This window comes from Odocoileus virginianus, unplaced genomic scaffold (genome assembly GCF_023699985.2).
Source record: "Odocoileus virginianus isolate 20LAN1187 ecotype Illinois unplaced genomic scaffold, Ovbor_1.2 Unplaced_Scaffold_12, whole genome shotgun sequence".
Lineage (NCBI taxonomy): Eukaryota > Metazoa > Chordata > Mammalia > Artiodactyla > Cervidae > Odocoileus > Odocoileus virginianus.
Window position 1 is genome coordinate 252,537 of NW_027224274.1, and position 23,540 is coordinate 276,076.

Below are 23,540 nucleotides of genomic sequence, written 5' to 3' on the forward strand. Positions count from 1 at the left end.
CATTGAATTGACAATGCCATCCAACCATCTCCTCCATTGCCCTCTTCTGCTGCCCTCATTCTTTCACAGCATCAGGGTCTTTTTCAAAGAGGTGGCTCTTCGCATCAGGTGGCCAAAAGATTGGAGCTTCAGCTTCAGCACCAGTCCTTCCAATGAATATTCAGGACTGATTTCCTTTAGGATGGACTGGTTTGATTTCCTTGAAGTCCAAGGGACTCTCAAGAGTCTTCTCCAACACCACAGTTCGAAAGCATCAGTTCTTTGGTGCTCAGCTTTATCGTCCACCTCTCACATCCAGACACGACTAATGGAGAAACTGTAGCTTTGGCTATATGGATCTTTGTCGGCAGAGTGATATCTCTGCTTTTAATACACTGTATAGGATTATCATAGCTTTTCTTCCAAGGAACAAGCAGCTTTTAATTTCATGGCTGTAGTCACCATCTGCAGTGATTTTGGAGCCCCCCAAAATAAAGTCTGTCACTGTTTCCATTGTTTCCCCATCTATTTGCCATGAAGTGATGAGACTGGATGCCATGATCTTAGTTTTCTGAATGTTGAGTTTTAAGCCAACTTTTTCACTCTCCTCTTTCACTTTCATCAAGAGGCCTTTTAGTTCTTCTTCACTTTCTGCCATTAGGGTGGTGTCATCTGCATATCTGAGATTATTGATATTTCTCCCAGCAATCTTGATTCTAGCTTGTGCTTCTTCCCAGCCCAGCATTTCTCATGATGTACTCTGCATATAAGTTAAATAAGCAGGGAGAAGGCGACGGTGGGATGTTTCAAGAGAACAGCATCAAAACATGTATATTATCTAGGGTGAAACAGATCACCAGCCCAGGTTGGGTGCATGAGACAAGTGCTCGGGCCTGGTGCACTGGGAAGACCCAGAGGGATCGGGTGGAGAGGGAGGTGGGAGGGGGGACCGGGATGGGGAATACATGTAAATCCATGGCTAATTCATTTCAATGTATGACAAAAACCACTGCAATGATGTAAAGTAATTAGCCTCCAACTAATAAAAGTAAATGGAAAAAAAAAAAAAAAGCAGGGTGACAATATACAGCCTTGATGTACTCCTTTCCCGATTTGGAACTAGTCTGTTGTTCCATGTCCAGTTCTAACTGTTGCTTCTTGACCTGCATACAGATTTCTCAGGAGGCAGGTCAGGTGATCTGGTATTCCCATCTCTTGAAGAATTTTCCACAGTTTTTTATTGTGATCCACACAGTCAAAGGCTTTGGCATAGTCAATAAAGTAGAAATAGATGTTTTTCTGGAACTCTCTTGCTTTTTTGATGATCCAAAGGATGTTGGCAATTTGATCTCTGGTTCCTCTGCCTTTTCTAAATCTAGCTTGAACATCTGGAAGTTCACGGTTCACGTACAGCCTTGATGTACTCCTTTCCCAATTTTGAACCAGTTCGTTGTTCCACGTCCTGTTGTGATTGTTACTTCTTGACCTACATACAGATTTCTTAGGATGCAGATAAGGTAGTCTGGTATTCCCATCTCTTTAAGCCAAATAAATAAATTGATTAAAAGAAAGAGGTTTTTTTTTGTTTTTTTTTGTTTTTTTTAAGTTCAGGTTTTTCTGTAAGATGTTTTGAAAAGACCTGAACAGACTTTTTGTCCAACCCAATATAAAAGGAAATCACATTGCCCTTACTCGGCTTGAGGGAATCACTGTGTTTTCAGCCATGTAGTAAAGACTCACAGGGATAACCCCCTAGTTGAGTAACTGGGAAGCTGAGCAGTCTTCTCTAAAATTTCTAAAGAGAGCATTCCATTAGCACTGAAATCTGAGGTCAGAATTCCATTTATATTGGCATTTAATGACCTTGAGTCGTCATGAAAATCATTATGATCTGCATAGCTTATTTTAAAATATAGGAAAATGTGTGATAGATTTTCATGAATTTTGCCTAAAGATTTGAAACAGAGTTTTGACATTTTAAAGTGATAAAACCCCACCAACTCATAAAATTCTGTTTCTAGAATGAGGCATTTCCAAGGATCAGCTTGGGTTTTGGTGCGTTTTTGAAGGGGAATTGTTACTGGAGGCCCTGTCTCTCTCTCTCTTTTTGTGTGTGCGTATGTGTGTTTTTTAAAAAATTGAAGTAAAATTGATTTACAGTACTGTGTTAGTTTCAGGCATATAGCAAAGTGGTTCAGTGATACAGACATGTTTTGTGTCTTCCCTGCAAAAAGTCGAGATGCTCAGTGAAGTGGTAGTCGGTTGCTGAGAGGTCAGGTGAATATGGTGAATGAGGCAAAAGTTCCTGGCCCAGTTCATTCAGCTTTTGAAGCGTTGGTTGTGAGACCTGCAGTCAGGTGTTGTTGTGGAGAAGGACTGGGCCCTTCCTGTTGACCAGTGCCGGCTGCAGGCGTTGCGGTTTTCGGTGCATCTCATCAATTTGCCAAACAGATGTAATGGTTTCTCTGGGATTCAGAAAGCTGTAGTGGATCAGATGGGCAGCAGACCACCAAACAGTGACCATGACCTTTTTCTGGTGCAAGTTTGGCTTTGGGAAGTGCTTTGGAGCTTCTTCTCAGTCCAACCACTGAGCTGGTCGTTATGTACAATCCACTTTTCATCGCACATCACAATCCAGTTGAGAAATGGTTCATTGTTGTGTAGAATAAGAGAAGACAACCCTTCAAAAACAGCGTTTCTTTTTGATTTGAGGTCCATTCCCCTCCTCATTTGAGGAGGGCATGGCAATCCACTCCAGCATTCTTGCCCTGGAGAGCCCCATGGACAGAGGAGCCTGGCAGGCTAAAGTCCACAGGGTCACCCAGAGTTGGACATGGTTGAAGCGACTGAGCTTTTGCATGCACAGCTCATGGGACACCCACTTGTTGAGCTCCTTCACCTTTCCAGTTTGCTTCAAATGCTCAGTGACTGTAAAATGGTTGACACTGAGTTCTTCGGCAACTTCTTGTGTAGTTGTAAGAGGATCAGCTTTGATGATCCTCTCAGTTGGTTGTTGTCAACTTCTGATGGCTGGCCACTATGCTTCTCATCTTCAAGGCTCTTGTCTCCTTTGCAAAACTTCTTGAACCACCACTGCACTGTACATTCATTAGCAGTTCCTGGGCCAAATGTGTTGTTGATGTTGTGAGTTGTCTCTGCTGCTTTATGACCCATTTTGAACTCAAATAAGAAAATCCTTCAAATTTGCTCTTTGTCTAGCATCAGTTCTGTAGTCTAAAATAAAGATAAAATCATCAGCCACTGATAAGTCATTAGCAAAAAAAAAAAAAAAGAGATAAATGCACATTAAAATGACGTATAACATGACTATTATTTAGAATGTATTTAAAAGATACGTTTTAACAATGCAAAAACCACAGTTACTTTTGCATCAAACTAATAGTACACCACATCAAGTCAGGGATCTGTTGACAGGAAAAAGGGGAGGATGGTTATTGACTGGATAATGAATAGTGTTTGCTACATCTGCAAAAATAATTCTCTAAAGGCAAGATAACACCTTGTGTGCAAAGATGTCCAGTGTTCCATTGTTAATTCACATTTTCATTTATCACATATATCGGGCACCTATCATTTGCCAGGTGCTGTTCTAGGTGCTGACCCCAAAATGTACAGACCCAAGATTTCTTACTGTCTTGGAGCATACAGTCTGGTGTGAGAGAGAGACATTAACAAGATAAGTAAATAAGTATATACACGTGCAGTAAGGAGGAAAAGTGAAGAAAGGGAATGGGGCCGTGAAATGTTAGAGGGGTATGAAACTTTAGGTTGTGCGGATTGGGAAGGTTTTGCTGAAAAGGTGACTTGAAGACTGAAAGGAAGTGAGAGAGCGACCTACAAAGATGCCTTGGATAAAGGCATTCCAGACATAGGAAGCAGCAAGTGCAAAGGCCCTGAGGTGGACACATGCTTGATATGTTTGATAAATAGTATTGGCAGTTAAAAAGTAATTTTTATTATGAAATTGGACCAGTAGTGGAGAGCCGGATCATGCAGGGCCTATTCTAAGTGATAGGGGAATACTTTTGGGTTTTGAATAAGCAGTGACTTGTTCATGTATTTTGACTTCTGTTTTCACAGGCTCACTCTGGTTTCTGTGTTGAGGATGGGGACAATGGCGGATGCAGATGCTTTCTCTTTAGTGAGAAAGCGATTTTAATAATTGCAGAGAAGACATAACCTGGACCAGAGTGACAGTAGTAGAGATAGAAAGACATGGTTGAGTACTAGATACATTTCAAAAGTAGATCCATTAGCCTGTAGATTTGCTAATGGATCAGGCGGAGATGTGAGAGAAAGTGAGGAGTCAGGAGTGACTTCAGAGTTTAGGGTCTGAGCAACTGGAAGGATGAGGATACCACAACATGAGTTGAAGAGACATGGAAAGAGCAGATTTGAGAGGCAAAAGATTTGAAGTCTGATTTTGGACATGTTGGGCTTGTGGTACCTGTGCCATTCAAGTAGAGAGATTGAGTAACCAGTCCGGAACTCCGGGGAGTGGCATTGGCTTCTCTCCACCTGAGCACCAGCTCCTGACCAGACCCTTGGTCCATTTGCTCTGGGCATCACCACGGGCACATCTGGCAGCAGCATCAGGTCGACGTGGACCAAGCTTGAGCAGGCCTGACCTAATCTGACCCAGCTTTGCCTTTGGGGTTTGCTGAGGTCCCAGCTCCCGGCAGGCTGGCCTTTGGCCAGCGTCTGTGGAGGCTTTCCTGAGCCTGCCCTGGGAAAACGGGCATTTCTGCTCTTCTTCCACCTGGGGAAGTAGTGTGGTCCAGGCTGAGTGTCCAGCTCGGAAAGCTGTTTCTGTAGTGAGGTCTTGCTTGACCTTCAGGTTGCTAAGGCCTTCCCAGAGAGCTGTGGTCAGCCTGCCACTGCTTTCTCTCCCTTTTCCTAAAGCACTTTTCTGTTGTCTTCATCATGATTTCAGCTGGTTGTTTGTAGATTTTCTGGGAGGCTGAAGTGAACCCTCCCCATCTGTGTTGGCCAGAAAACACAAAGACGATGATGGCTGCTTTCAGCGTTGCTGGGGGAGGCTTGGGAGTCAGGCCAGTGGCCCTTTGAAAAAATTTGACAGTCCATGGCTCAGAGTCCAGCTTGGCTTAGTACTGAGTGTTCCTCACATTCTCTAACATGCATAACAAAAACTGCACCAGAGGAACTTGGTGAACAAAAAGTGAGTTTTGCTTTACCGTGTGATCTGGGGACAGTGCAACATGATGAATTGATTTACGCAGCGATTTTTACCTTGGAAGTCACTGCTGGACTAGTCCCTAGTGAGGAATAATCTGGTGCAGACATAGCTTGTGTTTCCTTCTCTACTGCAGGAGGCGTTTACTCTATGTACGTCTGAAGTCCTTTTCTTCTTCATCAGTGGTTGAGACACCGTGAAGATAGCTGACTTCCTTCATTTCATGACTCTCTAAATCCCAGGGGAGAGAAGTTAAAAAGAAGATACCCTGGTATATTTTCTCCAACTTTTTTATTGCTGTAAAATAAATATACCTAATGTAAAATTTATCATCTGAGCCATTTTTAAGTGTACAGTTCAGTGGTATTTGGGGCTTCCCTTCAGTGGTATTTGGCTTAGAGGGTAGAGCATCTGCCTACAATGCAGGAGACTGGGGTTCGATCCCTGGGTCAGGAAGGTCCCCTGGAGAAGGAAATGGCTACCCACTCCAGTATTCTTGCCTGGAGAATCCCAAAGATGGAAGAGCCTGGTAGGCTACAGTCCACGGAGTTGCAAAGAGTTGGACATGACTTACCTTTTCACATTCTTTCAGTAGTATTTAGTACATTTATATGGTACAGCCATTATCACCATCCATCTCCAGAACTCTTTTCACCTTGCAAAACTAAACCTATGAAGCAACTCTCTTGTCTCCCTCTTACCAGCCCCTGGCAACCACCATTTCTATTTTCCGTCTCTACGATTTTGACTACTCTTAAGTACCTCATACAAGTAGAATCATACAATATTTGTCTTTTTGTGACTGGTTTATTTCACTTAGCATAATGTCCTCAAAGTTCATCCATGTCGTAGCATACGTCAAAGTTTCTTTCCTCTTTAAGGCTGAATAATCTTTTATGTGGATATACCATATTATGCTTATCATTTCACAGTCAGTGGACACTTGGATTTCTTTCACATTTTAGCTGCCTTGAATAATGCTGCTAGGAACCATGGTGTACAGATATCTCTTTGAGATCTGTCTTACAGTCAGCTGCTTTTTCTCTCTGTTTGTGTATTTATTTGGGCTGCAGTGCATGCCCTGTGCAATCTTTCTCTAGTTGTGGTCTGTGCTCTCCTGGTGGTGGCTTCTCGGTCACAGAGCACGGGTTAGGGCTTGTGGGCTTAGTTGCCCCGTGGCATGTGGGATCTTCCCAGACCAGGGGTCAAACCCATGTCCCCTGCATTGGCAGGCAGATCCTTAACTACTGGACTACCAGGGGAGTCCCTCTCTTTGAGATCTTGCTTTGAGGTGTTTGAGGTGTATATCCAGAAGCAGAATTGCTGGATCATATGGTAATTCTATGTTTAGTTTTTTGAGAAATTGCTGTACTGTTTTCCACAATAGCTGTACCATTTTACATTCCCATCAACAGTCTACAAGGGTTCCAGATTGTCCACATCCTCACCAGCACTTATCACTTTCTGGGTTTTGTTTTGGACAGTAGCCATTCTAATGAGTGTGAGGTGACACCGCATAGTTCTGCTTTGCTTTTCCTAAGGATCAGTGATGCTGAGCATCTTTTCATGTGCTTATTGGCTAGTCATGTATCTTTTTTGGATATGGAATTTTTTGTTGTTGAATTTCAGGAGTTCTTAATACATGCTGAATATTAATTTATAGTCACATGTTTGATTTGCAAATATTTTCTCTCAATCTGTGTGTTGCTCTGTCCCTGGTATCTTTTGATATACAAATTTTTTAAATTTTCATAAAGTTCACTTTGTCAATTTTTTCTTTTGTGCTTATACCTTTGACATCATATCCAAATCATTGCCAAATTCAAGGTTGTGAATTGGAATATTTTTGTATCTCTTTAAAGCCTCACCCCCCCATATTTATTTCTTTCTTTCTCTCTTTCAATCAAGTTATTAGACCAATAGATCAGTAACACATTTTAGAATTATAAATCTCTATTAATTCATTCTGCAAGCAGGGAGAGCATTCCAACTAGAGGCAGAAGCCAGAACAAATCGGAAATGGCAGCATGTAAGCATAGCTGGTTGGAGCAGAACATACATAAAGGGGTTGGTGGGTGAAAAGACTGGAATTTAGACGAGGCCACACCATGTTGAATCTTACCTGCTGTGGTGAGCAGATAAATTGAAAGTAGTCTCATAGCCATAGGACCAAGTTGGAGAACTGCTATCAAGTATTCTCTTGAACTGGGCACTTAACCTTTCTGAGCCTCAATTTCCCCACTTTATCCATTTAACAAACACTTATGTGGTGCCAAATTCTATTTTAAGCACTCTATAAATATTAACTCATTGATTTTTGTCCATTAACCATATGAGATACTTATTCCTGAGAAAGGAGTATTATCTCCATTTGACAGAGTGGGGAACTGATGCCCAGGGAGGTTAGATAACATGTCAAGATCATAGAACCAGTAAGTAGTGGAGCTGGGAGAACCAGTAAGTAGTGGAGCTGGGATTTGAACCCAGGCTCTCTATTTCAGCTCGTGCTCTTAACCATATGTTGTGCTGCTTCTCTGAAACAGGGAGAAGAATAATTCGTACCTCTAAAAGTTATTCCAGAGATTAAATGATGTATGTAAAATACATTGTCTGTTGCACATTGTTTTGCCAATACTGATTATTATTAGTTAATAATAACTAAAGAACACTTTGGAAATGGGTAAGATTCTCAAGGGCATAGAGAGAAAGGAATGGATCAAGTACTGAGTCTTGGGAAATGTTTTTGCTGAGAAGCAAGAGCTTAATTTTGGAAAGATCTGACAGTTATGGCTGACACCTTTGGGGAGAGGGTCATGGTCAGTGAAAAGCCCTAGACTCCAGACTTTCAATCCTTGGCAAAGAAAATTGTTGAGGTTGGTGACGTTGTTTGACGTATATACAGAGGGGACCAAAGCCAGGTCTTTCCCACTGGCAAACCAAGAATTCAGATAAGGACCACAGGGTCACTGGGGTTCTGACTCTAGCTTCTTCTCTATCCTATGGTGCATGCTCCCAAACAGCCCAGGGTTCAGACCTGCTTTACAGGTGAAGTGGGATGTTTTGGATGAGGAAATTACTAGGTTTATGGTGCCCTTGTGGGGACAAGAACAAAGCACTGTGCACTGTAACAGACCCTGGGCTGACTGGGTGGACACATCCCCCTGGGGCGGCAGAGATCAAGTCAGCAACCCACCGTCTTGGGAACAATTTTCATGGGTGTGCCCGGGAAGGACAGAGGGATGCAGGGAAGGAGACCCAGGGATCCTGGGATCTCTTCCTGGCTATCAACGAGTTGTGTGGTCTGGTTTGTGGGTGGGGTGGGGGTGGGGGTTCACTGTCTAGCTCACTTACCTTAGTGGAAGACAAGGTTGTTAATTTGAATATTTTCCACAGCTCCACCCCCTCAGCTGCTCCAGTTGGTGATTGATGTGTAAAATGCTTTGAGGTGCTGAGTTGAAGACCCCCTGAAAATGTGGCCAAAATAACATCACAGTGATTTCACTTGAGTTTGTCTGAAGTGGTGTTTGGAAACATTTCCTCACCTGGAGGGTTTTTTATTTGAACCTATTGCACACCTACCTATTGGCATTTGATTTCTTTAGATGAGGGCATCTGGCAGTCCCAGCTTTTAGGCTGCTCAGCTCTTCATAAAAATGGGAGGCCACAGAATGAGCCTCTGCCCCACTTGTGTTTGTTTAAGAATATCAGAAGAGATGTCCTAAAAGAAACTGTTTTCTCTGGAGAAGACTTTGGAAGAGGTCAGGTATATCTTGTCATGTCCATTACCCGTGTTAGAGAGGCGCCGAGAGTCTGCCTCCTACTGACTAGCATGATCTCACAAGACTCACCTGAGCCTTGGCCTGTGGCCTGTGGAATCTCAGGCTGTCCCTTTGACGGCCCTGTTTGTAATGGGTATTTTAGGGGTGAACAAGGCCTTCTTTTCCTTCTGGTGGTTTGTGGACTGGATCATGGATCTCCTGGGAAGTGAAAAACTTACTTATGCTTCCATATGAAGAAACTCCATGATACTAGGGTCCATGGGTCTGTGGCATGGTCTGTGACAAGAAGAAAAGTTCTCAAGAAGGAGACTGAGGTAGGCAGAGCTGTGCCTGAGGAGTTGGCCTAACCTTGAGAAAGGGAGCATTCCTGGTATCAGTGTCCAGAGAGGTGGAGTCTTAATGTGCTGTATCAGATCATGTCAGGATTCTTCAAGTTGCAAGTGACAGAAGCCTAGTCAAGTTGGCATAAGTGAAGGAGAAAATCACTGGGTCCTGTAACCGAGAAGAACAAGAAGATTCAGAGTCACATGTTATTTCATCAGCATTTGGGAATGGGCTCATCCAGTGTTCTCCCCACCTACCTCTTTCTCTCTCCCTTCCATTCTCACTCTCTTACCGTCCTTTGTCTGTGAGTTCTTTCCTTGTAGTGTCCAAGATGGTCAGCTGCTGCAATGCTAGGCCCCCAGTGGCAGGCTAGTCCGTCCTCCAGCCGTTCCAGCCAGTGTCCTAGGTCCTGTGACCATGGCCTCAAAATATGGGAAGGTGCTTTCCCAAAGTAAAATCAGGGTGAACTCTTCAAATAGAAACTATAATATGAAGTGAAGGCTTACTGTGCGCCAGATCCTGTCCTAGGTGCTTGATACAAATAAACTCACTTGGTCCTCATAATTATTTGGTGAGGAAGATAATGTTCTTTTAAAATTTTCTTTTTTTTTCCCATTTATTTTTATTAGTTGGAGGCTAATTACTTTACAATATTGTAGTGGTTTTTGTCATACATTGACATGAATGAGCCATGGATTTACATGTGTTCCCCATCCCGATACCCTCTCCCACCTCCCTCTCCACCGGATCCCTCTGGGTCTTCCCAGTGCACCCGGCCCGAGCACTTGTCTCATGCATCCAACCTGGGCTGATGATCTGTTTTGCCCTAGATAATATACATGTTTCGATGCTGTTCTCTTGAAACATCCCACCCTCACCTTCTCCCACAGAGTCCAAAAGTCTGTTCTGTACATCTGTGTCTCTTTTTCTGTTTTGCGTATAGGGTTATCGTTACCATCTTTCTAAATTCCATATATATGTGTTAGTATACTGTATTGGTCTTTATCTTTCTGGCTTACTTCACTCTGTATAATGGGCTCTAGTTTCATCCATCTCATTAGAAATGATTCAAATGAATTATTTTTAATGGCTGAGTAATGTTCCATGGTGTATATGTACCACAGCTTCCTTATCCATTCGTCTGCTGATGGGCATCTAGGTTGCTTCCATGTCCTGGCTATGATAAACAGTGCTGCGATGAACATTGGGGTGCACGTGTCTCTTTCAGATCTGGTTTCCTCGGTGTGTATGCCCAGAAGTGGGATTGCTGGGTCATATGGCAGTTCTAGTTCCAGTTTTTTAAGAAATCTCCACACTGTTCTCCATAGTGGCTGTACCAGTTTGCATTCCCACCAACAGTGTAAGGGGGTTCCCTTTTCTCCACACCCTCTCCAGCATTTATTGCTTGTAGACTTTTGGACAGCAGCCATGCCGACTGGTGTGTAATGGTACCTCATTGTGATTTTGATTTGCATTTCTCTGATAATGAGTGATGTTGAACATCTTTTCATGTGTTTGTTAGCCATCTGTATGTCTTCTTTGGAGAAATGTCTGTTTAGTTCTTTGGCCCATTTTTTGATTGAGTCATTTATTTTTCTGGAGTTGAGCTGCAGGAGTTGCTTGTATATTTTTGAGATTAATCCTTTGTCTGTTGCTTTGTTTGCTATTATTTTCTCCCAATCTGAGGGCTGTCTTTTCACCTTGCTTATAGTTTCCTTTGTTGTGCAAAAGCTTTTAAGTTTAGTTAGGTCCCATTTGTTTATTTTTGCTTTTATTTCCAATATTCTGGGAGGTGGGTCATAGAGGATCCTGCTGTGATTTATGTCGGAGAGTATTTTGCCTATGTTCTCCTCTAAGAGTCTTATAGTTTCTGGTCTTACATTTAGATCTTTAATCCATTTTGAGTTTATTTTTGTGTATGGTGTTAGAAAGTGTTCTAGTTTCATTCTTTTGCAAGTGGTTGACCAGTTTTCCCAGCACCACTTGTTAAAGAGGTTGTCTTTTTTCCATTGTATATTCTTGCCTCCTTTGTCGAAGATAAGGTGTCCATAGGTTCATGGATTTATCTCTGGGCTTTCTATTCTGTTCCATTGATCTATATTTCTGTCTTTGTGCCAGTACCATACTGTCTTGATGACTGTGGCTTTGTAGTAGAGTCTGAAGTCAGGCAGGTTGATTCCTCCAGTTCCATTCTTCTTTCTCAAGATTGCTTTGGCTATTCGAGGTTTTTTGTATTTCCATACAAATTGTGAAATTATTTGTTCTAGTTCTGTGAAAAATACCATTGGTAGCTTGATAGGGATTGCATTGAATCTATAGATTGCTTTGGGTAGTATAGCCATTTTGACAATATGATTCTTCCAATCCATGAACACGATATATTTCTCCATCTGTTTGTGTCCTCTTTGATTTCTTTCATCAGTGTTTTATAGTTTTCTGTGTATAGGTCTTTTGTTTCTTTAGGTAGATGTACTCCTAAGTGTTTTATTCTTTTTGTTGCAATGGTGAATGGTGTTGTTTCCTTAATTTCTCTTTCTGTTTTTCATTGTTAGTGTATAGGAATGCAAGAGATTTCTGTGTGTTAACTTTATATCCTGCAACCCACAGCAAGCATTACCCTCAATGGTAAAACTTTCTTTATGTTTAATTTTTTTCTTTTATTTTGGCTGTACCCAGTCTTCACTGTGGCACGTGGGCTCTTCATTGCTGTGCACAGTCTTCCCTAGTTGCGGCGTGTGGGCTCTTGTGTTGTGGAGCACAGGCTGCAGACCTCTCAGGCTTCTCTAGTTGTAGCACATGGGCTTAATTGTCCTGCAGCATATGGGTTCTTAGTTCCCATGGGAACCCACATCCCCTGCATTGGAAGATGGATTCTTAAGCCCCTCAGAAAGATAATATTCTTTCTTACAGGAGCTGGGCTTCAAACCTAGGTAGTCCTTAGAGTCTGTACATTTAACCACCATGCCACACAACCTCTAACAAGTACAGGGAAACAGCAGGAAAAAAGTCCATTGTAGGTTGATGGAAATCAGAATTCTAAGGTAAAAATATGAGATGGAACCAGAACTTATCTGAATTTATCCAACTAAATAAGGGAAAGTGAGAGAATCCACCTTTATGTAGTAATTCTGTTTTTGCAATGCAAGACATTTCTAGAATTATTTCTTGGGAATTAGCATGCAGGCTGGTTTATAAAACACAATAGATACCTGTCTCAATATCCTACAGTGTTGCCTTGTTTATTAGCCCAAAAGGTTATTGATCTCTTCCCTTGAGTGACAAGATTTGGCTTTGAATGATTTGAGGTTGCTGTAGGTAATCTAACCCAGCAGACAAGCCATTGTCTCTGGGAATATTCAAGAAAACCAAAGGCAGTCCCCAAAGAGGACTGACCGTGATGCTTGGAGCCATGACAGTAAAGACAAGGGTACATCCAGCCTTGGTGACGTGCCTGAGTGGGCTAGCTCTCTTTCCCAGGAATAATTTCCGATATGTTTATTCAAACCTCAGTTGTGTTCTAGTCATATTGTTTCCTGGAGTTGCAGCCCACGGTGATTTATTTGCTCAGGGCAGGACGTAGGGAGAGTGGGAGTCTGAAACACCTTTGTGTCTGGCAGCATCACTGACCAGGAGAGTGGTGATGTGAGTCACCCTTGAAGTTGCTTCCATTCAATATGCCCTGGCTTGTTGAGCCCTGAGTAGGCTGGTCGTCTGCCAGGAAGCCTTCCCTGGCTGGGATGTTCCCAATCCTCTGTCTTGTTAAAGTACCCCCCTGGGGGATTTGTTGGGGCTTGTGACAGAGGCTAGGATTTTGGATCCTGGGTGGGCAGCTCTTTGACCACATTCCCCTTCTGCTTTCTGGGGAGGACTGGACCAGATGATCTCAAGGACAGCAGCCAACCCTGGGTTCTCTGATTCTGAGTTCACTAGTGTCCCTGCTAATAGAACCACTGGAGAGGAACTATGTCAAACAGTACTTTCTCCTTTTTTCAGCCTATCTTTTGGATTGGAAGCTTTAACATCCTATTTTTTTTTTTTAGTGGCTACATTTATTATGCTAACACTCATATTTGACTTGACAATGACAAACTTTTGAAGGCTGGTCATTTATCAACAAATAATTACTGATGTACCTACTATGTGCCAGATACTTGTCCAGGTGTTGGGAAACAGCCATAACCAAGTCTCTGGCCTGAGTATAAACTAACTTGTTAGGAGTATTTTTAGTCCAATCATACCTTTAAGAGCTTCCATTTTGCTTAGAGTTTTAATTTCATCTTGGTTTTAAAACTCCCAAGTTAGCTATTTTTGTAAAACTTGGTGTCGATGTTTAACTTTTAAAATTTAGATTTCATTTTTTTGCTGTTCTTATTTTAGTTTCATCCATGTATTTACCATTTTCTGTTCTAACAGTTGATTGTTATACCTTACCCCTTATTTATGGATTCAGTTTCCTTCATGAAATGTATTTTTAAAGGGATCATTCAAATAAGGAATGATCAGTAAACATTCAGTCTCTGTTTGCCTCAGAAGAATGTTGTGTCCCCTCTTGAGTGGTATTATAGAACCATAAGGCAAGAGTTCTTAGCACTTCTGTGATTATTCCGCTGTTTTCTGGCCTCTATTTTCTGTTTTCTTCAAAAGAAGAGTCTGCTGTTTATCTGATTATTACTTCTTTATAGGGAAATTTGCTTTTACCACTTTCTCTGTATCTGGGTGTCATTTTTCACTGTGATGTTCCTTGATGTAAACTTTTTCTCATTTATCCTGAGAACTCGATATGCTCTTTTGTTATAAGCACTCATGTGTTTCTTCAGTTCTGGAAAATGTTCAGTTAAACCCCTAAATAATCCATCAACCTTAAGGTAGGCAGTGTCTGTCTACCCTAATGTAAGTTGGATGCTTTTGAATCAACTAACAGAAACCTAACTGAAAATAGCTTTAAAAATAATTTTACAATTGTATTACTTTGCATAATTAGAAACCAAGGTGAAGTTGACTTCAGGATTTGTTGATTAAACAATTCCAGATCAAGCCTTTCTTATTTGCCATGTTCAACATGTTGGCCCAGCACCTAAAATAATCCCAAGGTGGCTGTCACAGCTCTGCTCTCTTGGCCATTAAGAAAAGACTTCTCTTCTAGGCTCTTTGTGAGATCAAAGCAACTTTCCCAGATATCCACTGACTTTCAAGAAGAAAGGGAGAACAATGATTAGTTTAGACCACTCAAGATCTAACTTTCAGAACCAGAGATGCGATCAACCTTCTCCGAGTCACAGGGAGGAGGATTGGACACTGAAACAGTCAGAGGTCTGCTAGTAAGGAAAAAAAACCAACAACTGAAGCTGGTTTCTGGGTAGACACCCGAGAGTATCTGCTCTCTTTTACTCTAATCTCTCCTGATCCTGCTTGTTTTGAACATATGTTGAATCTGCTTATCCTGTTCTTCGTGTGCGTTGACTTCTGTTGGATATTTTTGTTTTTTTAAGCTTTTTTTGTTGCATTCTGGGTATTTCCCTCAGAGCTGTCTTCTAGTTCACCATCTTTCTCTGTAGCTGAATCTGTTGTTCAGCATACTCTGAGTATTTAATTTTGTTAGTTAAAATTCTGATTTCTAGAATTTCTATTTGGTTCTTTTTCACAATTGTTAATAGTTTTTCATGATGTCGTATTTTTTCACTATGGTTTCTACCTCTTTTTCTTTTAAAGATTTTAATTGTGTTTATTTTATGGTCTCTTTTATAGTTTTCTATTAATTCAAGTTCTTGGAATATCAGTTCCCCTGGTTTTTGTTTTGTAGATTCTTCTTGAAGGTAAATGCTATGCATTCACTTTCATTAAATGTTTATTTTGTGAATGTGGAAATTCAGTGCAGAGCCATTTTGTGTCTAATTCTGCTAGCATTAGCTTTTATATGAATTTATTAGCTTGCATAGTACATAATTTATAAATTTGTTACCCTCATCAGCATGGCACGTGAGTCAATGTTTGATTTCTCATGGAAAGGCTTTAGTCTCCACCCAGAGCTTCAGATAAATGACTATTTTTCCACTTCCCTTTGCTAATAAGAGGATATTTTCTAATCCCTTTCTCATGGAGGAGGCAGCCCTTCTAGAACCCACTCTTTATGCAGGGTGCTGGTCCCAGTTCTCTGCCTTGTGACCCACAGTCATCCTCTCACATAAAAACCTCAGCCCTAGGGGTTTGAACTAGGTCTAATAGGCTTTTGGCCACAGTTGTCAGATTTCAACACTGGCATTGCGTTTTCTGTTTTCTGTTACCTATGGATTTCCATTTCTTTTTTCAAATTTGGCTTTTAAAAAACTTTTGGATCATATTTAACCCAACATTTCCATGAATTTGGAGCAGGAAAGATGTTCATATCAGCTGAGTTCATCACATTTCCAGAAATTATTTCCATAATGAATGAAAAACACTATGCTTTGCTCAAGTAAAGTAATTATACTTATAAAGTACTTCCTGTTCATTCCCTCATTTGCCTTTTTTTATTTAAAGCATTTGTGTTTTATTCATGTTTGTTCTATTTTACTGAAGTATAATTGCTGTACAGTATTATGTGTTATAAGTGTGCAAAGTAGTGAATCGTGATTTTTAAAGGTTATAGCCCATTCATGGGTATTTTAAAATGTTGGCTATATTCCCCATATTGTACAGTATATCCTGTAGCTTGTTTTATACCAAATAGTTTGTACCTCTTAATTACCTACCCTTTTGTACCCCTCCCCTCATTGTGTGTATTAATCTCTCAGTTTTGTCTGGCCCTTTGTGATCCCATGGACTGTAGCCCACCAGGCTCCCCTGTCCTGGAATTTTCCAGGCAAGAATACCGGAATGGGCTGCCATGCCCTCCTTCAGGGAATCTTATCGGCCTAGGGATCAAACCTGGGTCTCCCACATTGCAGGTAGATTCTTTACCATTTGAGCCACAATTTACACTTTATTGAAGAGCTTTAAAAATAGTGATGGAATCCAGGTGGGTGAACCTATGATGGTGGAAAGACAAGAGCGGAACATACCTGGAAACAGGGCACTTGTGCTGTGACCTGAGCAATCTCCACTCTGATCACCCCGTTCTGTACGACCAGGCGATAAACACAGGCATTGCTTGTATTTGTACCCCTCATTGTAGCTTATTGTATACCTAATAGTTTGTACCTCTTAATTAATTCCCTCCCATATACCTTCGGTAGCTACTAGTTTGTTCTCTATTATCTGTCAGCTTCTTTTTTATTATATTCATTAACACACAGAAATCCCTTGCATTTCTATACACTAACAATGAGAAAACAGAAAGAGAAATTAAGGAAACAATACCATTCACCATTGCAACAACAAAAAAAAAATACTTAGGAGTATATCTACCTAAAGAAACAAAAGACCTATACATAGAAAACTATAAAACACTGATGAAAGAAATTAGTTCCATATTTTAGATTGCACATATAAGTGATAACACACAGTAATTGTCTTTGTCTGATTTATTTCACGTAGCATAATACTCTCCATGTCACATTCATGCTGTTGCCAATGAAAAAAATTACTGTGTTTTTATGAAAGGTGAGGTTCATCCTCACTCCCAGGGAGCGAACAGTTTAGTGGGAGTAAAGAGGAGCATGCTGGTAATTATAAGACATATTACGGGGGCACTGCTTTGCTTGGCTAAAGTAATTATACCTCATGAAGTACTTCCTGTTCATCCTCTCATTTGCCTTTTATGTTTTAAATTTCTTAATCTTAATCTTCTAACTGCGTTCTGGGAAATTTCCTTGAACCTGTTTTATATTTATATTTGAATAGTGAGTTCATACAGATACCTGCAGTAAGCAAGCTAACACCACAGGGTTCTTCTTCACCTGTCTCTATTCTGTGATTTGTTTCTTCTTTCTCCCATAGTTAGAAATGTGTTTCCCAAAGTAAGCGTGTATATTCAGTTGCTCTACACTCAGAAAGAATTGTAAACTTAAAACACCATTAACAACGTCTCACCTGCTGTGTAAACTTAGTGGTTCTCTTGTCTATACAATGTATACCATTAAGAGTTTATAGTCAAAACACTGCATTTAAAAGCTACTTGACTGAATTCTTTTCTTTGTTTGATTATTAGCAATCTAACACATAGTTTGGCTTATTTTTTTCTGTTTGCAATCAGTTATACATTTACTTTTTATATACATTTTTATTTAACTTAGTATGTAAAATATTTACATGGTTCAAAAGCCAGAACTGTGGGACTTCACTGGTGGCTCAGTGGTAAAGAATGCAGGAGACACTAGTTCAGTCCCTGATAGGGAAAGATCCCACATGTTGCACACAGTTTGAGCCTGTGCCCTAGAGCCCAGGAGCCACAACTGTTGAGCCCACGTAACCCGACTGCTGAAGTCCGAGCACCCTCGAGTCTGTGCTCTGCATCAAGGAAGCCGCCTAATGAGCAGCTCACACACTGCAACGAAAAGCAGCCCCTGCTTTCTGCAACTCGAGGAAGACCCACACAGCAACAAAGACCCAGCAGAGCCAACAATAAGTGAATAAAATTAAAAAAATTTTTTACATCATCTACCTTTCAAGAAAAAAATAAAAACTGTAAAAACATACTTCGAGAAGTCTACTTCCATCTGTATCTTAGTTTCTGGTTATCTTTCCTACTTTTCTTTTTGCATAATTAAATGTGAAGAGTGAGAATGTGTTAAGTTGCTCAGTCGTGTCCGACTCTTTGCGGCCCCACGGCCCCTCTGTCCATGGGATTCTCCAGGCGAGAATACTGGAGTGGGTTGCCATTTCCTTCTCCAGGGATCTTCCTGACCCAGGGATCGAACCCAGGTCTCCTGCATTGCAGGCAGGTTCTTTACTGTTGGAGTCACGTATATTTATGTATATTTAATGTGCAAATCTGTTATTTCTCCCCTTTTCTCAAACATTTTCTTTTTTTAATAACTGCCTTAATGAATAAAATAACCCTGTGCATCTATTATTTTATATTATGAGCTTATATCTTCAGAGTAAATATCTAGAACTGGAATTGCTAGATCAAAGGTTAGGTGCCTTTGTAGCTTTGTTAGGTATTGCCAGATCCTCCTCCCTTCAGTTCTTATACTTCGCATTCCCATGTGAAGGCTAGGAGAATGCCTGCTTCCCCACAGCCTCCCCAGCAGAGAGTGTTGCTAAACTTTTGAATTTTTACTGGCCTGAAAGGAAAGAAATAGTACTTCAGTGTAATTTTAATGTCCATTCCTGTTATTTTGAATGAAACGGAACATCTTTTCATACATTTAAGTACAATTAGTGTATCTTTTCCTGTGAACTCTCTGTGTATGTTTTTTTTCAAGTTTTATTGAGATATAATTGACATATAATACTGTATAAATTTCAGAGGTACATGATGATTTGAATTATGTGTGAAGTGAAGTGAAGTGAAGTGAAGTGAAATCACTCAGTCGTGTCCGACTCTTTGCAACCCCGTGGACTGTAGGCCACTAGGCTCCTCGGTCCATGGGATTTCCCAGGCAAGAATACTGGAGTGGGTTGCCATTTCCTTCTCCAGTAACATGCTTATAGGACCTTTATTTGAGATGTGCCCTTTATTTGAGATGTGCTTAGTTGCTCAGTCGTGTCTGACTCTTTGCGACCCCATGGACTACAGCCCACCCAGGCTCCTCTGTCCATGGAATTTTCCAGGTGAGAATACTGGAATGGGTTGCATTTCCTTCTCCAGGGGATCTTCTCAACCCAGGGATTGAACCAGTTAATAATTCACTTATAAGAATGAACAAAATTTAGAACTCAAGGAATAAAATCCAAGAATAAGCTAACAAAGAAACAGAAGGTGTAATTATAAAGTATATTTATCACACAAAACTGGGGTACCTAACATACTGCATAGCTGAATCAAAATTTAGAATATTTTAGCAGCCTGGAAATATGAACCAAAATGCATAAAATGATGTTTTGTACTTAGGCTTAAAAACACGAATTCCATAAGCAGGTGTCCTTTACATCACTTGCCTTTACATCAACTCATATGTGTATAAACAAACCTTGGGTTTTAACTGACCACACATTTGTATAAGTCCAACAGGGTAATAACAGTTGCTAAAAGAAAATGCAATCTTAGAATGAACAATAGTAGAAGATTGTCCTGATGATGGAGAAAATTTTCCCTTTATACTCACCACTTACCAGATATCTAGAATGGTATGTTCAATTCAGAGGACCACAGATCAATAGGGTCATTGAAATTGGTGAGCAACTGAGGAAGTCTGAGTTAGTAAAGAGTCCAGAAGTCACATCAGGAACCTGGGAGATTTAATCTGGAGCAAAGAAAGCAAGTCATTTGTGAGGTGTTTGAAGGCTGTCAAGGGTAGGTGGGGTGAGAATTGCTTGATGCTGTTCAAGCTGGCAGGATCTGTGGTTGTGACCTATGAATGAGGCTTGCTGTAAAGGGAGACTTTCTAAACTGACCGTCAGGGCTGCTGGGAAGGGGAAGGGCTGCCTTCCTTACCTACCAGCTCCTTATGGCCAAAGGTGTCTGGACAGAGGGTTCTGGTCAAGCAGAGACCATGGGCTGCTGCTGTGTAGACAGTCTAGGCACCAGGGTTCTTGCTGCCTGGCTCGTGGAAAGCAATCTTTCCTTCCCTCTGGTGTCTTCTCTTTGTCAGGAATAAAAGCAGGTGGGGAAAATGATCTGTGGGATTTTTTTGGCTAGTTAAAGTAGATGAAAATTTTGGAGAAACATTTGTCTGTAGGATTTGATGTTAAAATATGTCAACTTTGAGTTTTTGCTGAGAACCTGAGCCAGCATCCTGAGAGCAGGGACTGCCCCAAAAAGGGTATTTGTGAGCAAAGACCTCAAACTCTTATCCTCTTATTCATGTATCTTTAGTGTTGGCTCCTTGCCCTTCATCCCCATGGCTGATAACAGCAGCAATGTCTTGGTATGAATTGTACTTGTTAAAACCGTGCTTGGAGATCACAGACTGATCCCTATGGCAATCTTATCGTCCAACTTTAATGGGCCCAAGAATCAAACCAGGAGTGGGGTTAACACACAGGCTCTGATTCGGTAATTCAGAGGTGGACCCAAGATTCTGCATCTCTAATAAGCCCCAGTTGGTGCTGATGCTGCTGGTTCAGGGTCCGCACTGCATCGCAGGGGTCCAGAAGCAACAGTCCACATAAACTATGTGGACTGTATGTGGACTGGATCAGAATCACCTGTCCCGTGCTTGTCTGAAATGCAGACGCCTAGGCTGTACCCCTGTTCTCTGGGACTAGAATCTCGAGGGGTGGAGCCCAAGAATCAGCTCTTTGAGCTGGTACTGCAGGAGATTCTTAAGCACACTACAGGTTTTTAACCACTGGCCCTGGGGAGAGTGGACAGGAGGTTTTAGACTGGGGGAGTGCATTGTTCAGGGGGATACAGTGAGTCACATGGAGAGTTGATTGTGGAACACCGGCCGCCTCCGTAGAGCTTGCGTGAGGACAGCTGACTGGGACCCTGGGGGCCGTGGCTGCCCTTCTGTCGAGTGCACGTGCTGTGGTTTGATGACCGCTCTTCTGTCCCCGGGGCTTGTCTTTGCAGCCGTCCAGCATGCTCGGCCCACCCCGTGCTGAGGTGCACTGACCATGAGCCTCAACTCCTCCCTCGGCCACAGGAAGGAGGCGAGGAACCTCACCGAGGCGGCCGGGGACCAGGGCGGCGGCGGCGTCACAGAGCTCATCGCCATCGTCGTCATCGCCGTTTTTGTCTGCCTGGGCAACCTGCTCATCGTGATCACCTTGTACAGGAAGCCCTACCTGCTTACGCTCAGCAACAGGTTCGTCTTCAGCCTGACCCTGTCCAACTTCCTGCTGTCTGTCCTGGTGCTGCCTTTCGTGGCGACCAGCTCCATCCGGAGGGAATGGATCTTCGGAGTGGTCTGGTGCAACTTCTCAGCGCTCCTGTACCTGCTCATCAGCTCAGCCAGCATGCTCACCCTTGGGATCATCGCTGTCGACCGGTAAGCTTGCCTCACGGAGAACGGAAGGACTTAGGAGGATGGGCCAAGGGGCATCCTGAGAGAGCATGCCTTCCCAGCTGCCTCCGTTCCTCTGGAGGATGCCAGGGGCAGTGCTGGAGAGGGTGAGAAAGCAGAGGTTTTCCTCTTCTTCCATCCCCTCAACCAGAGCACCTCTGATTTTATCTGATCTAGCTTGCATATAGTTTTATTTTTTTTAAAAAGTTCCAATACTTAAAAAAAGTTCTAGAAGCCTCTGCTTTTCAGGTGATAGATGGGAGATGGAAACTGAGACAGGTGAGTTGGCAAAGAGGGCGCCAAATCCAGTTCTTCCCCAGAGTGCTGCCTGCTCTCTTTTGCTCAGGTTGGGCCAGAGCTGCACCAGGGCAGCCTAAGAGGAAATATTCTCCATCCTCTACAGGGCAGGGGCCTGTCCCAGATGGAAATGAGAGCAGGGGAGGGGAGACAACTGAGGGCATAAAGATAGTGCTACCTGGGAGAGACCGTGTGTGCCTTACAAAATCTGAGCTTTCCCTTCTTGTGGGATGGGTGGCTCTAAAAGCAAGAAACAGCCCTCAGCTCTACCTAGAAGATTCTTGCAGATAGTGAGTCGGGCTGTCAGATTTAGTTGTGCACATTCTACAGGGTTTGACACCAAGTTTCCAATCCCTAGAGTCACCTTCTCTCTTAGGATTTTGCCAGCGGTCACTTCCTTCATCCCAGGCAAGGGTTCAACTGCACAGAAACAAAGAGGGGAGATTCAGATTCTGTATGATTTACGGAACTGGGGAGGGAGCTAGCAGTGGAGTCAGGGGAAACACAGAGGGTGCTCACCAGGGCTGTCACCACTGGGTGACACGGGTCCCCTGGCTCCCTTAGAATCAGCAGGTTTTGAGCCAGTGAGTGGTTGCTGGATGGTCCACCCAAGGTGCAGCCCTCCACTAGGCCCAAGGCCAGACTCCTGCTGGGTCTGTCTAACTGGAGGGTTAGAATGAAGAAAGCCATCAGGTGACTTCTCCAAGTATGTTCTTTCCCCACCAACAATAAAAATAATACTGAAAATATAAAGAGTAAAATAAGACATGTATACATTCTATGCAGAGTTCCAAAGAACAGCAAGGAGAGAGAAGAAAGCCTTCGTAAGTGAACAATGCAAAAAAAGTAGAGGAAAACAATAGAATAAGAAAGACTAGAGATCTCTTCAAGAAAATTAGAGATAACAAGAGAACATTTCATGCAAAGATGGGCACAATAAAGGACAGAAACAGTATAGACCTAACAGAAGCAGAAGATATTAAGAAGAGGTGGCAGAGATACATAGAAGAACTATACAAAAAAAGTCTTAATGACCTAGATAACCACAATGGTGTAATCACTTTCCTGGAACCAGACATCCCTGAGTGTGAAGTCAAGAGAGCCTTAGGAAGCATTAAAAACAAAGCTAGTGGAGGTGAGAATTCCTGCTGACTTATTTCAAAACAAAAGTGATGCTGTTAAAGTGCTGCACTCAATATGCCAGCAAATTTGGAAAATTCAGCAGTGGCCATAGGACTGGGAAAGGTCAGTTTTCATTACAATCCCAAAGAAGGGCAATACCAAAGAATGTTCAAACTGCCACACAATTGTACTCATTTCACATGCTAGCTAGTATGTGAACTGAGAGTTTCCATATGTACAAGCTGGATTTAGAAAAGGGAGAGGAACCAGAGATCAAATTACCAACATCTGTTGGATCATAAAAAAAGCAAGAGAATTCCAGAAAAACATCTACTTCTGTTTCATTGACTATGCTAAAGCCTTTGACTGTGTGGATCACAACAAACTGAGGAAAATTCTTAAAGAGATGGGAATACCAGACCACCTTACCTGCCTCCTGAGAAACCTGTATGTAGGTCAGGAAGCAACAGTTAGAACTGGACATGGAATGATGGACTGGTTCAAAACTGGAAAAGGAGTACGTCAAGGCTGTATATTGCACTCTGCTTATTTAACTTTTATGCAGAGTACATCATGCGAAATCCTGGGCTGGATGAAGCTTGAGCTGGAATCAAGACTGCTGGGAGAAATATCAATAACCTCAGATATGCAGATGACACCACCCTTATGGCAGAAAGTGAAGAAGAACTAAAGAGCCTCTTGATGAAAGTGAAAGAGGAGAGTGAAGAAGCTGGCTTAAAGCTCAACATTCAGAAAACTAAGGTCATGGCATCTGGTCCCTTCATGGGACCATCA

The 23,540-nt window shown here is 42.0% G+C and overlaps 1 protein-coding gene across 6 annotated transcripts in view; it reads left to right on the top strand.

The window, feature by feature from the left end:
* The window catches only part of GPR161 (G protein-coupled receptor 161), a 57,157-nt gene that overhangs the window by 13,527 nt on the left and 20,090 nt on the right, over window positions 1-23,540 (top strand). For 3 of the 6 annotated variants that reach the window (XM_070462731.1, XM_070462728.1, XM_070462727.1), the window contains one exon: window positions 20,894-21,311. The exons of 1 other annotated variant lie outside the window; for it this stretch is intronic. In XM_070462731.1, coding sequence (XP_070318832.1) covers window positions 20,938-21,311 — 374 coding nt within the window. In that variant the 5' untranslated portion in view covers window positions 20,894-20,937. Of the gene's footprint in view, window positions 1-5,333; window positions 5,466-20,893; window positions 21,312-23,540 lie in introns of those variants that run through there. 2 more of the 6 variants (XM_070462729.1, XM_070462730.1) reach the window with 2 other exon arrangements.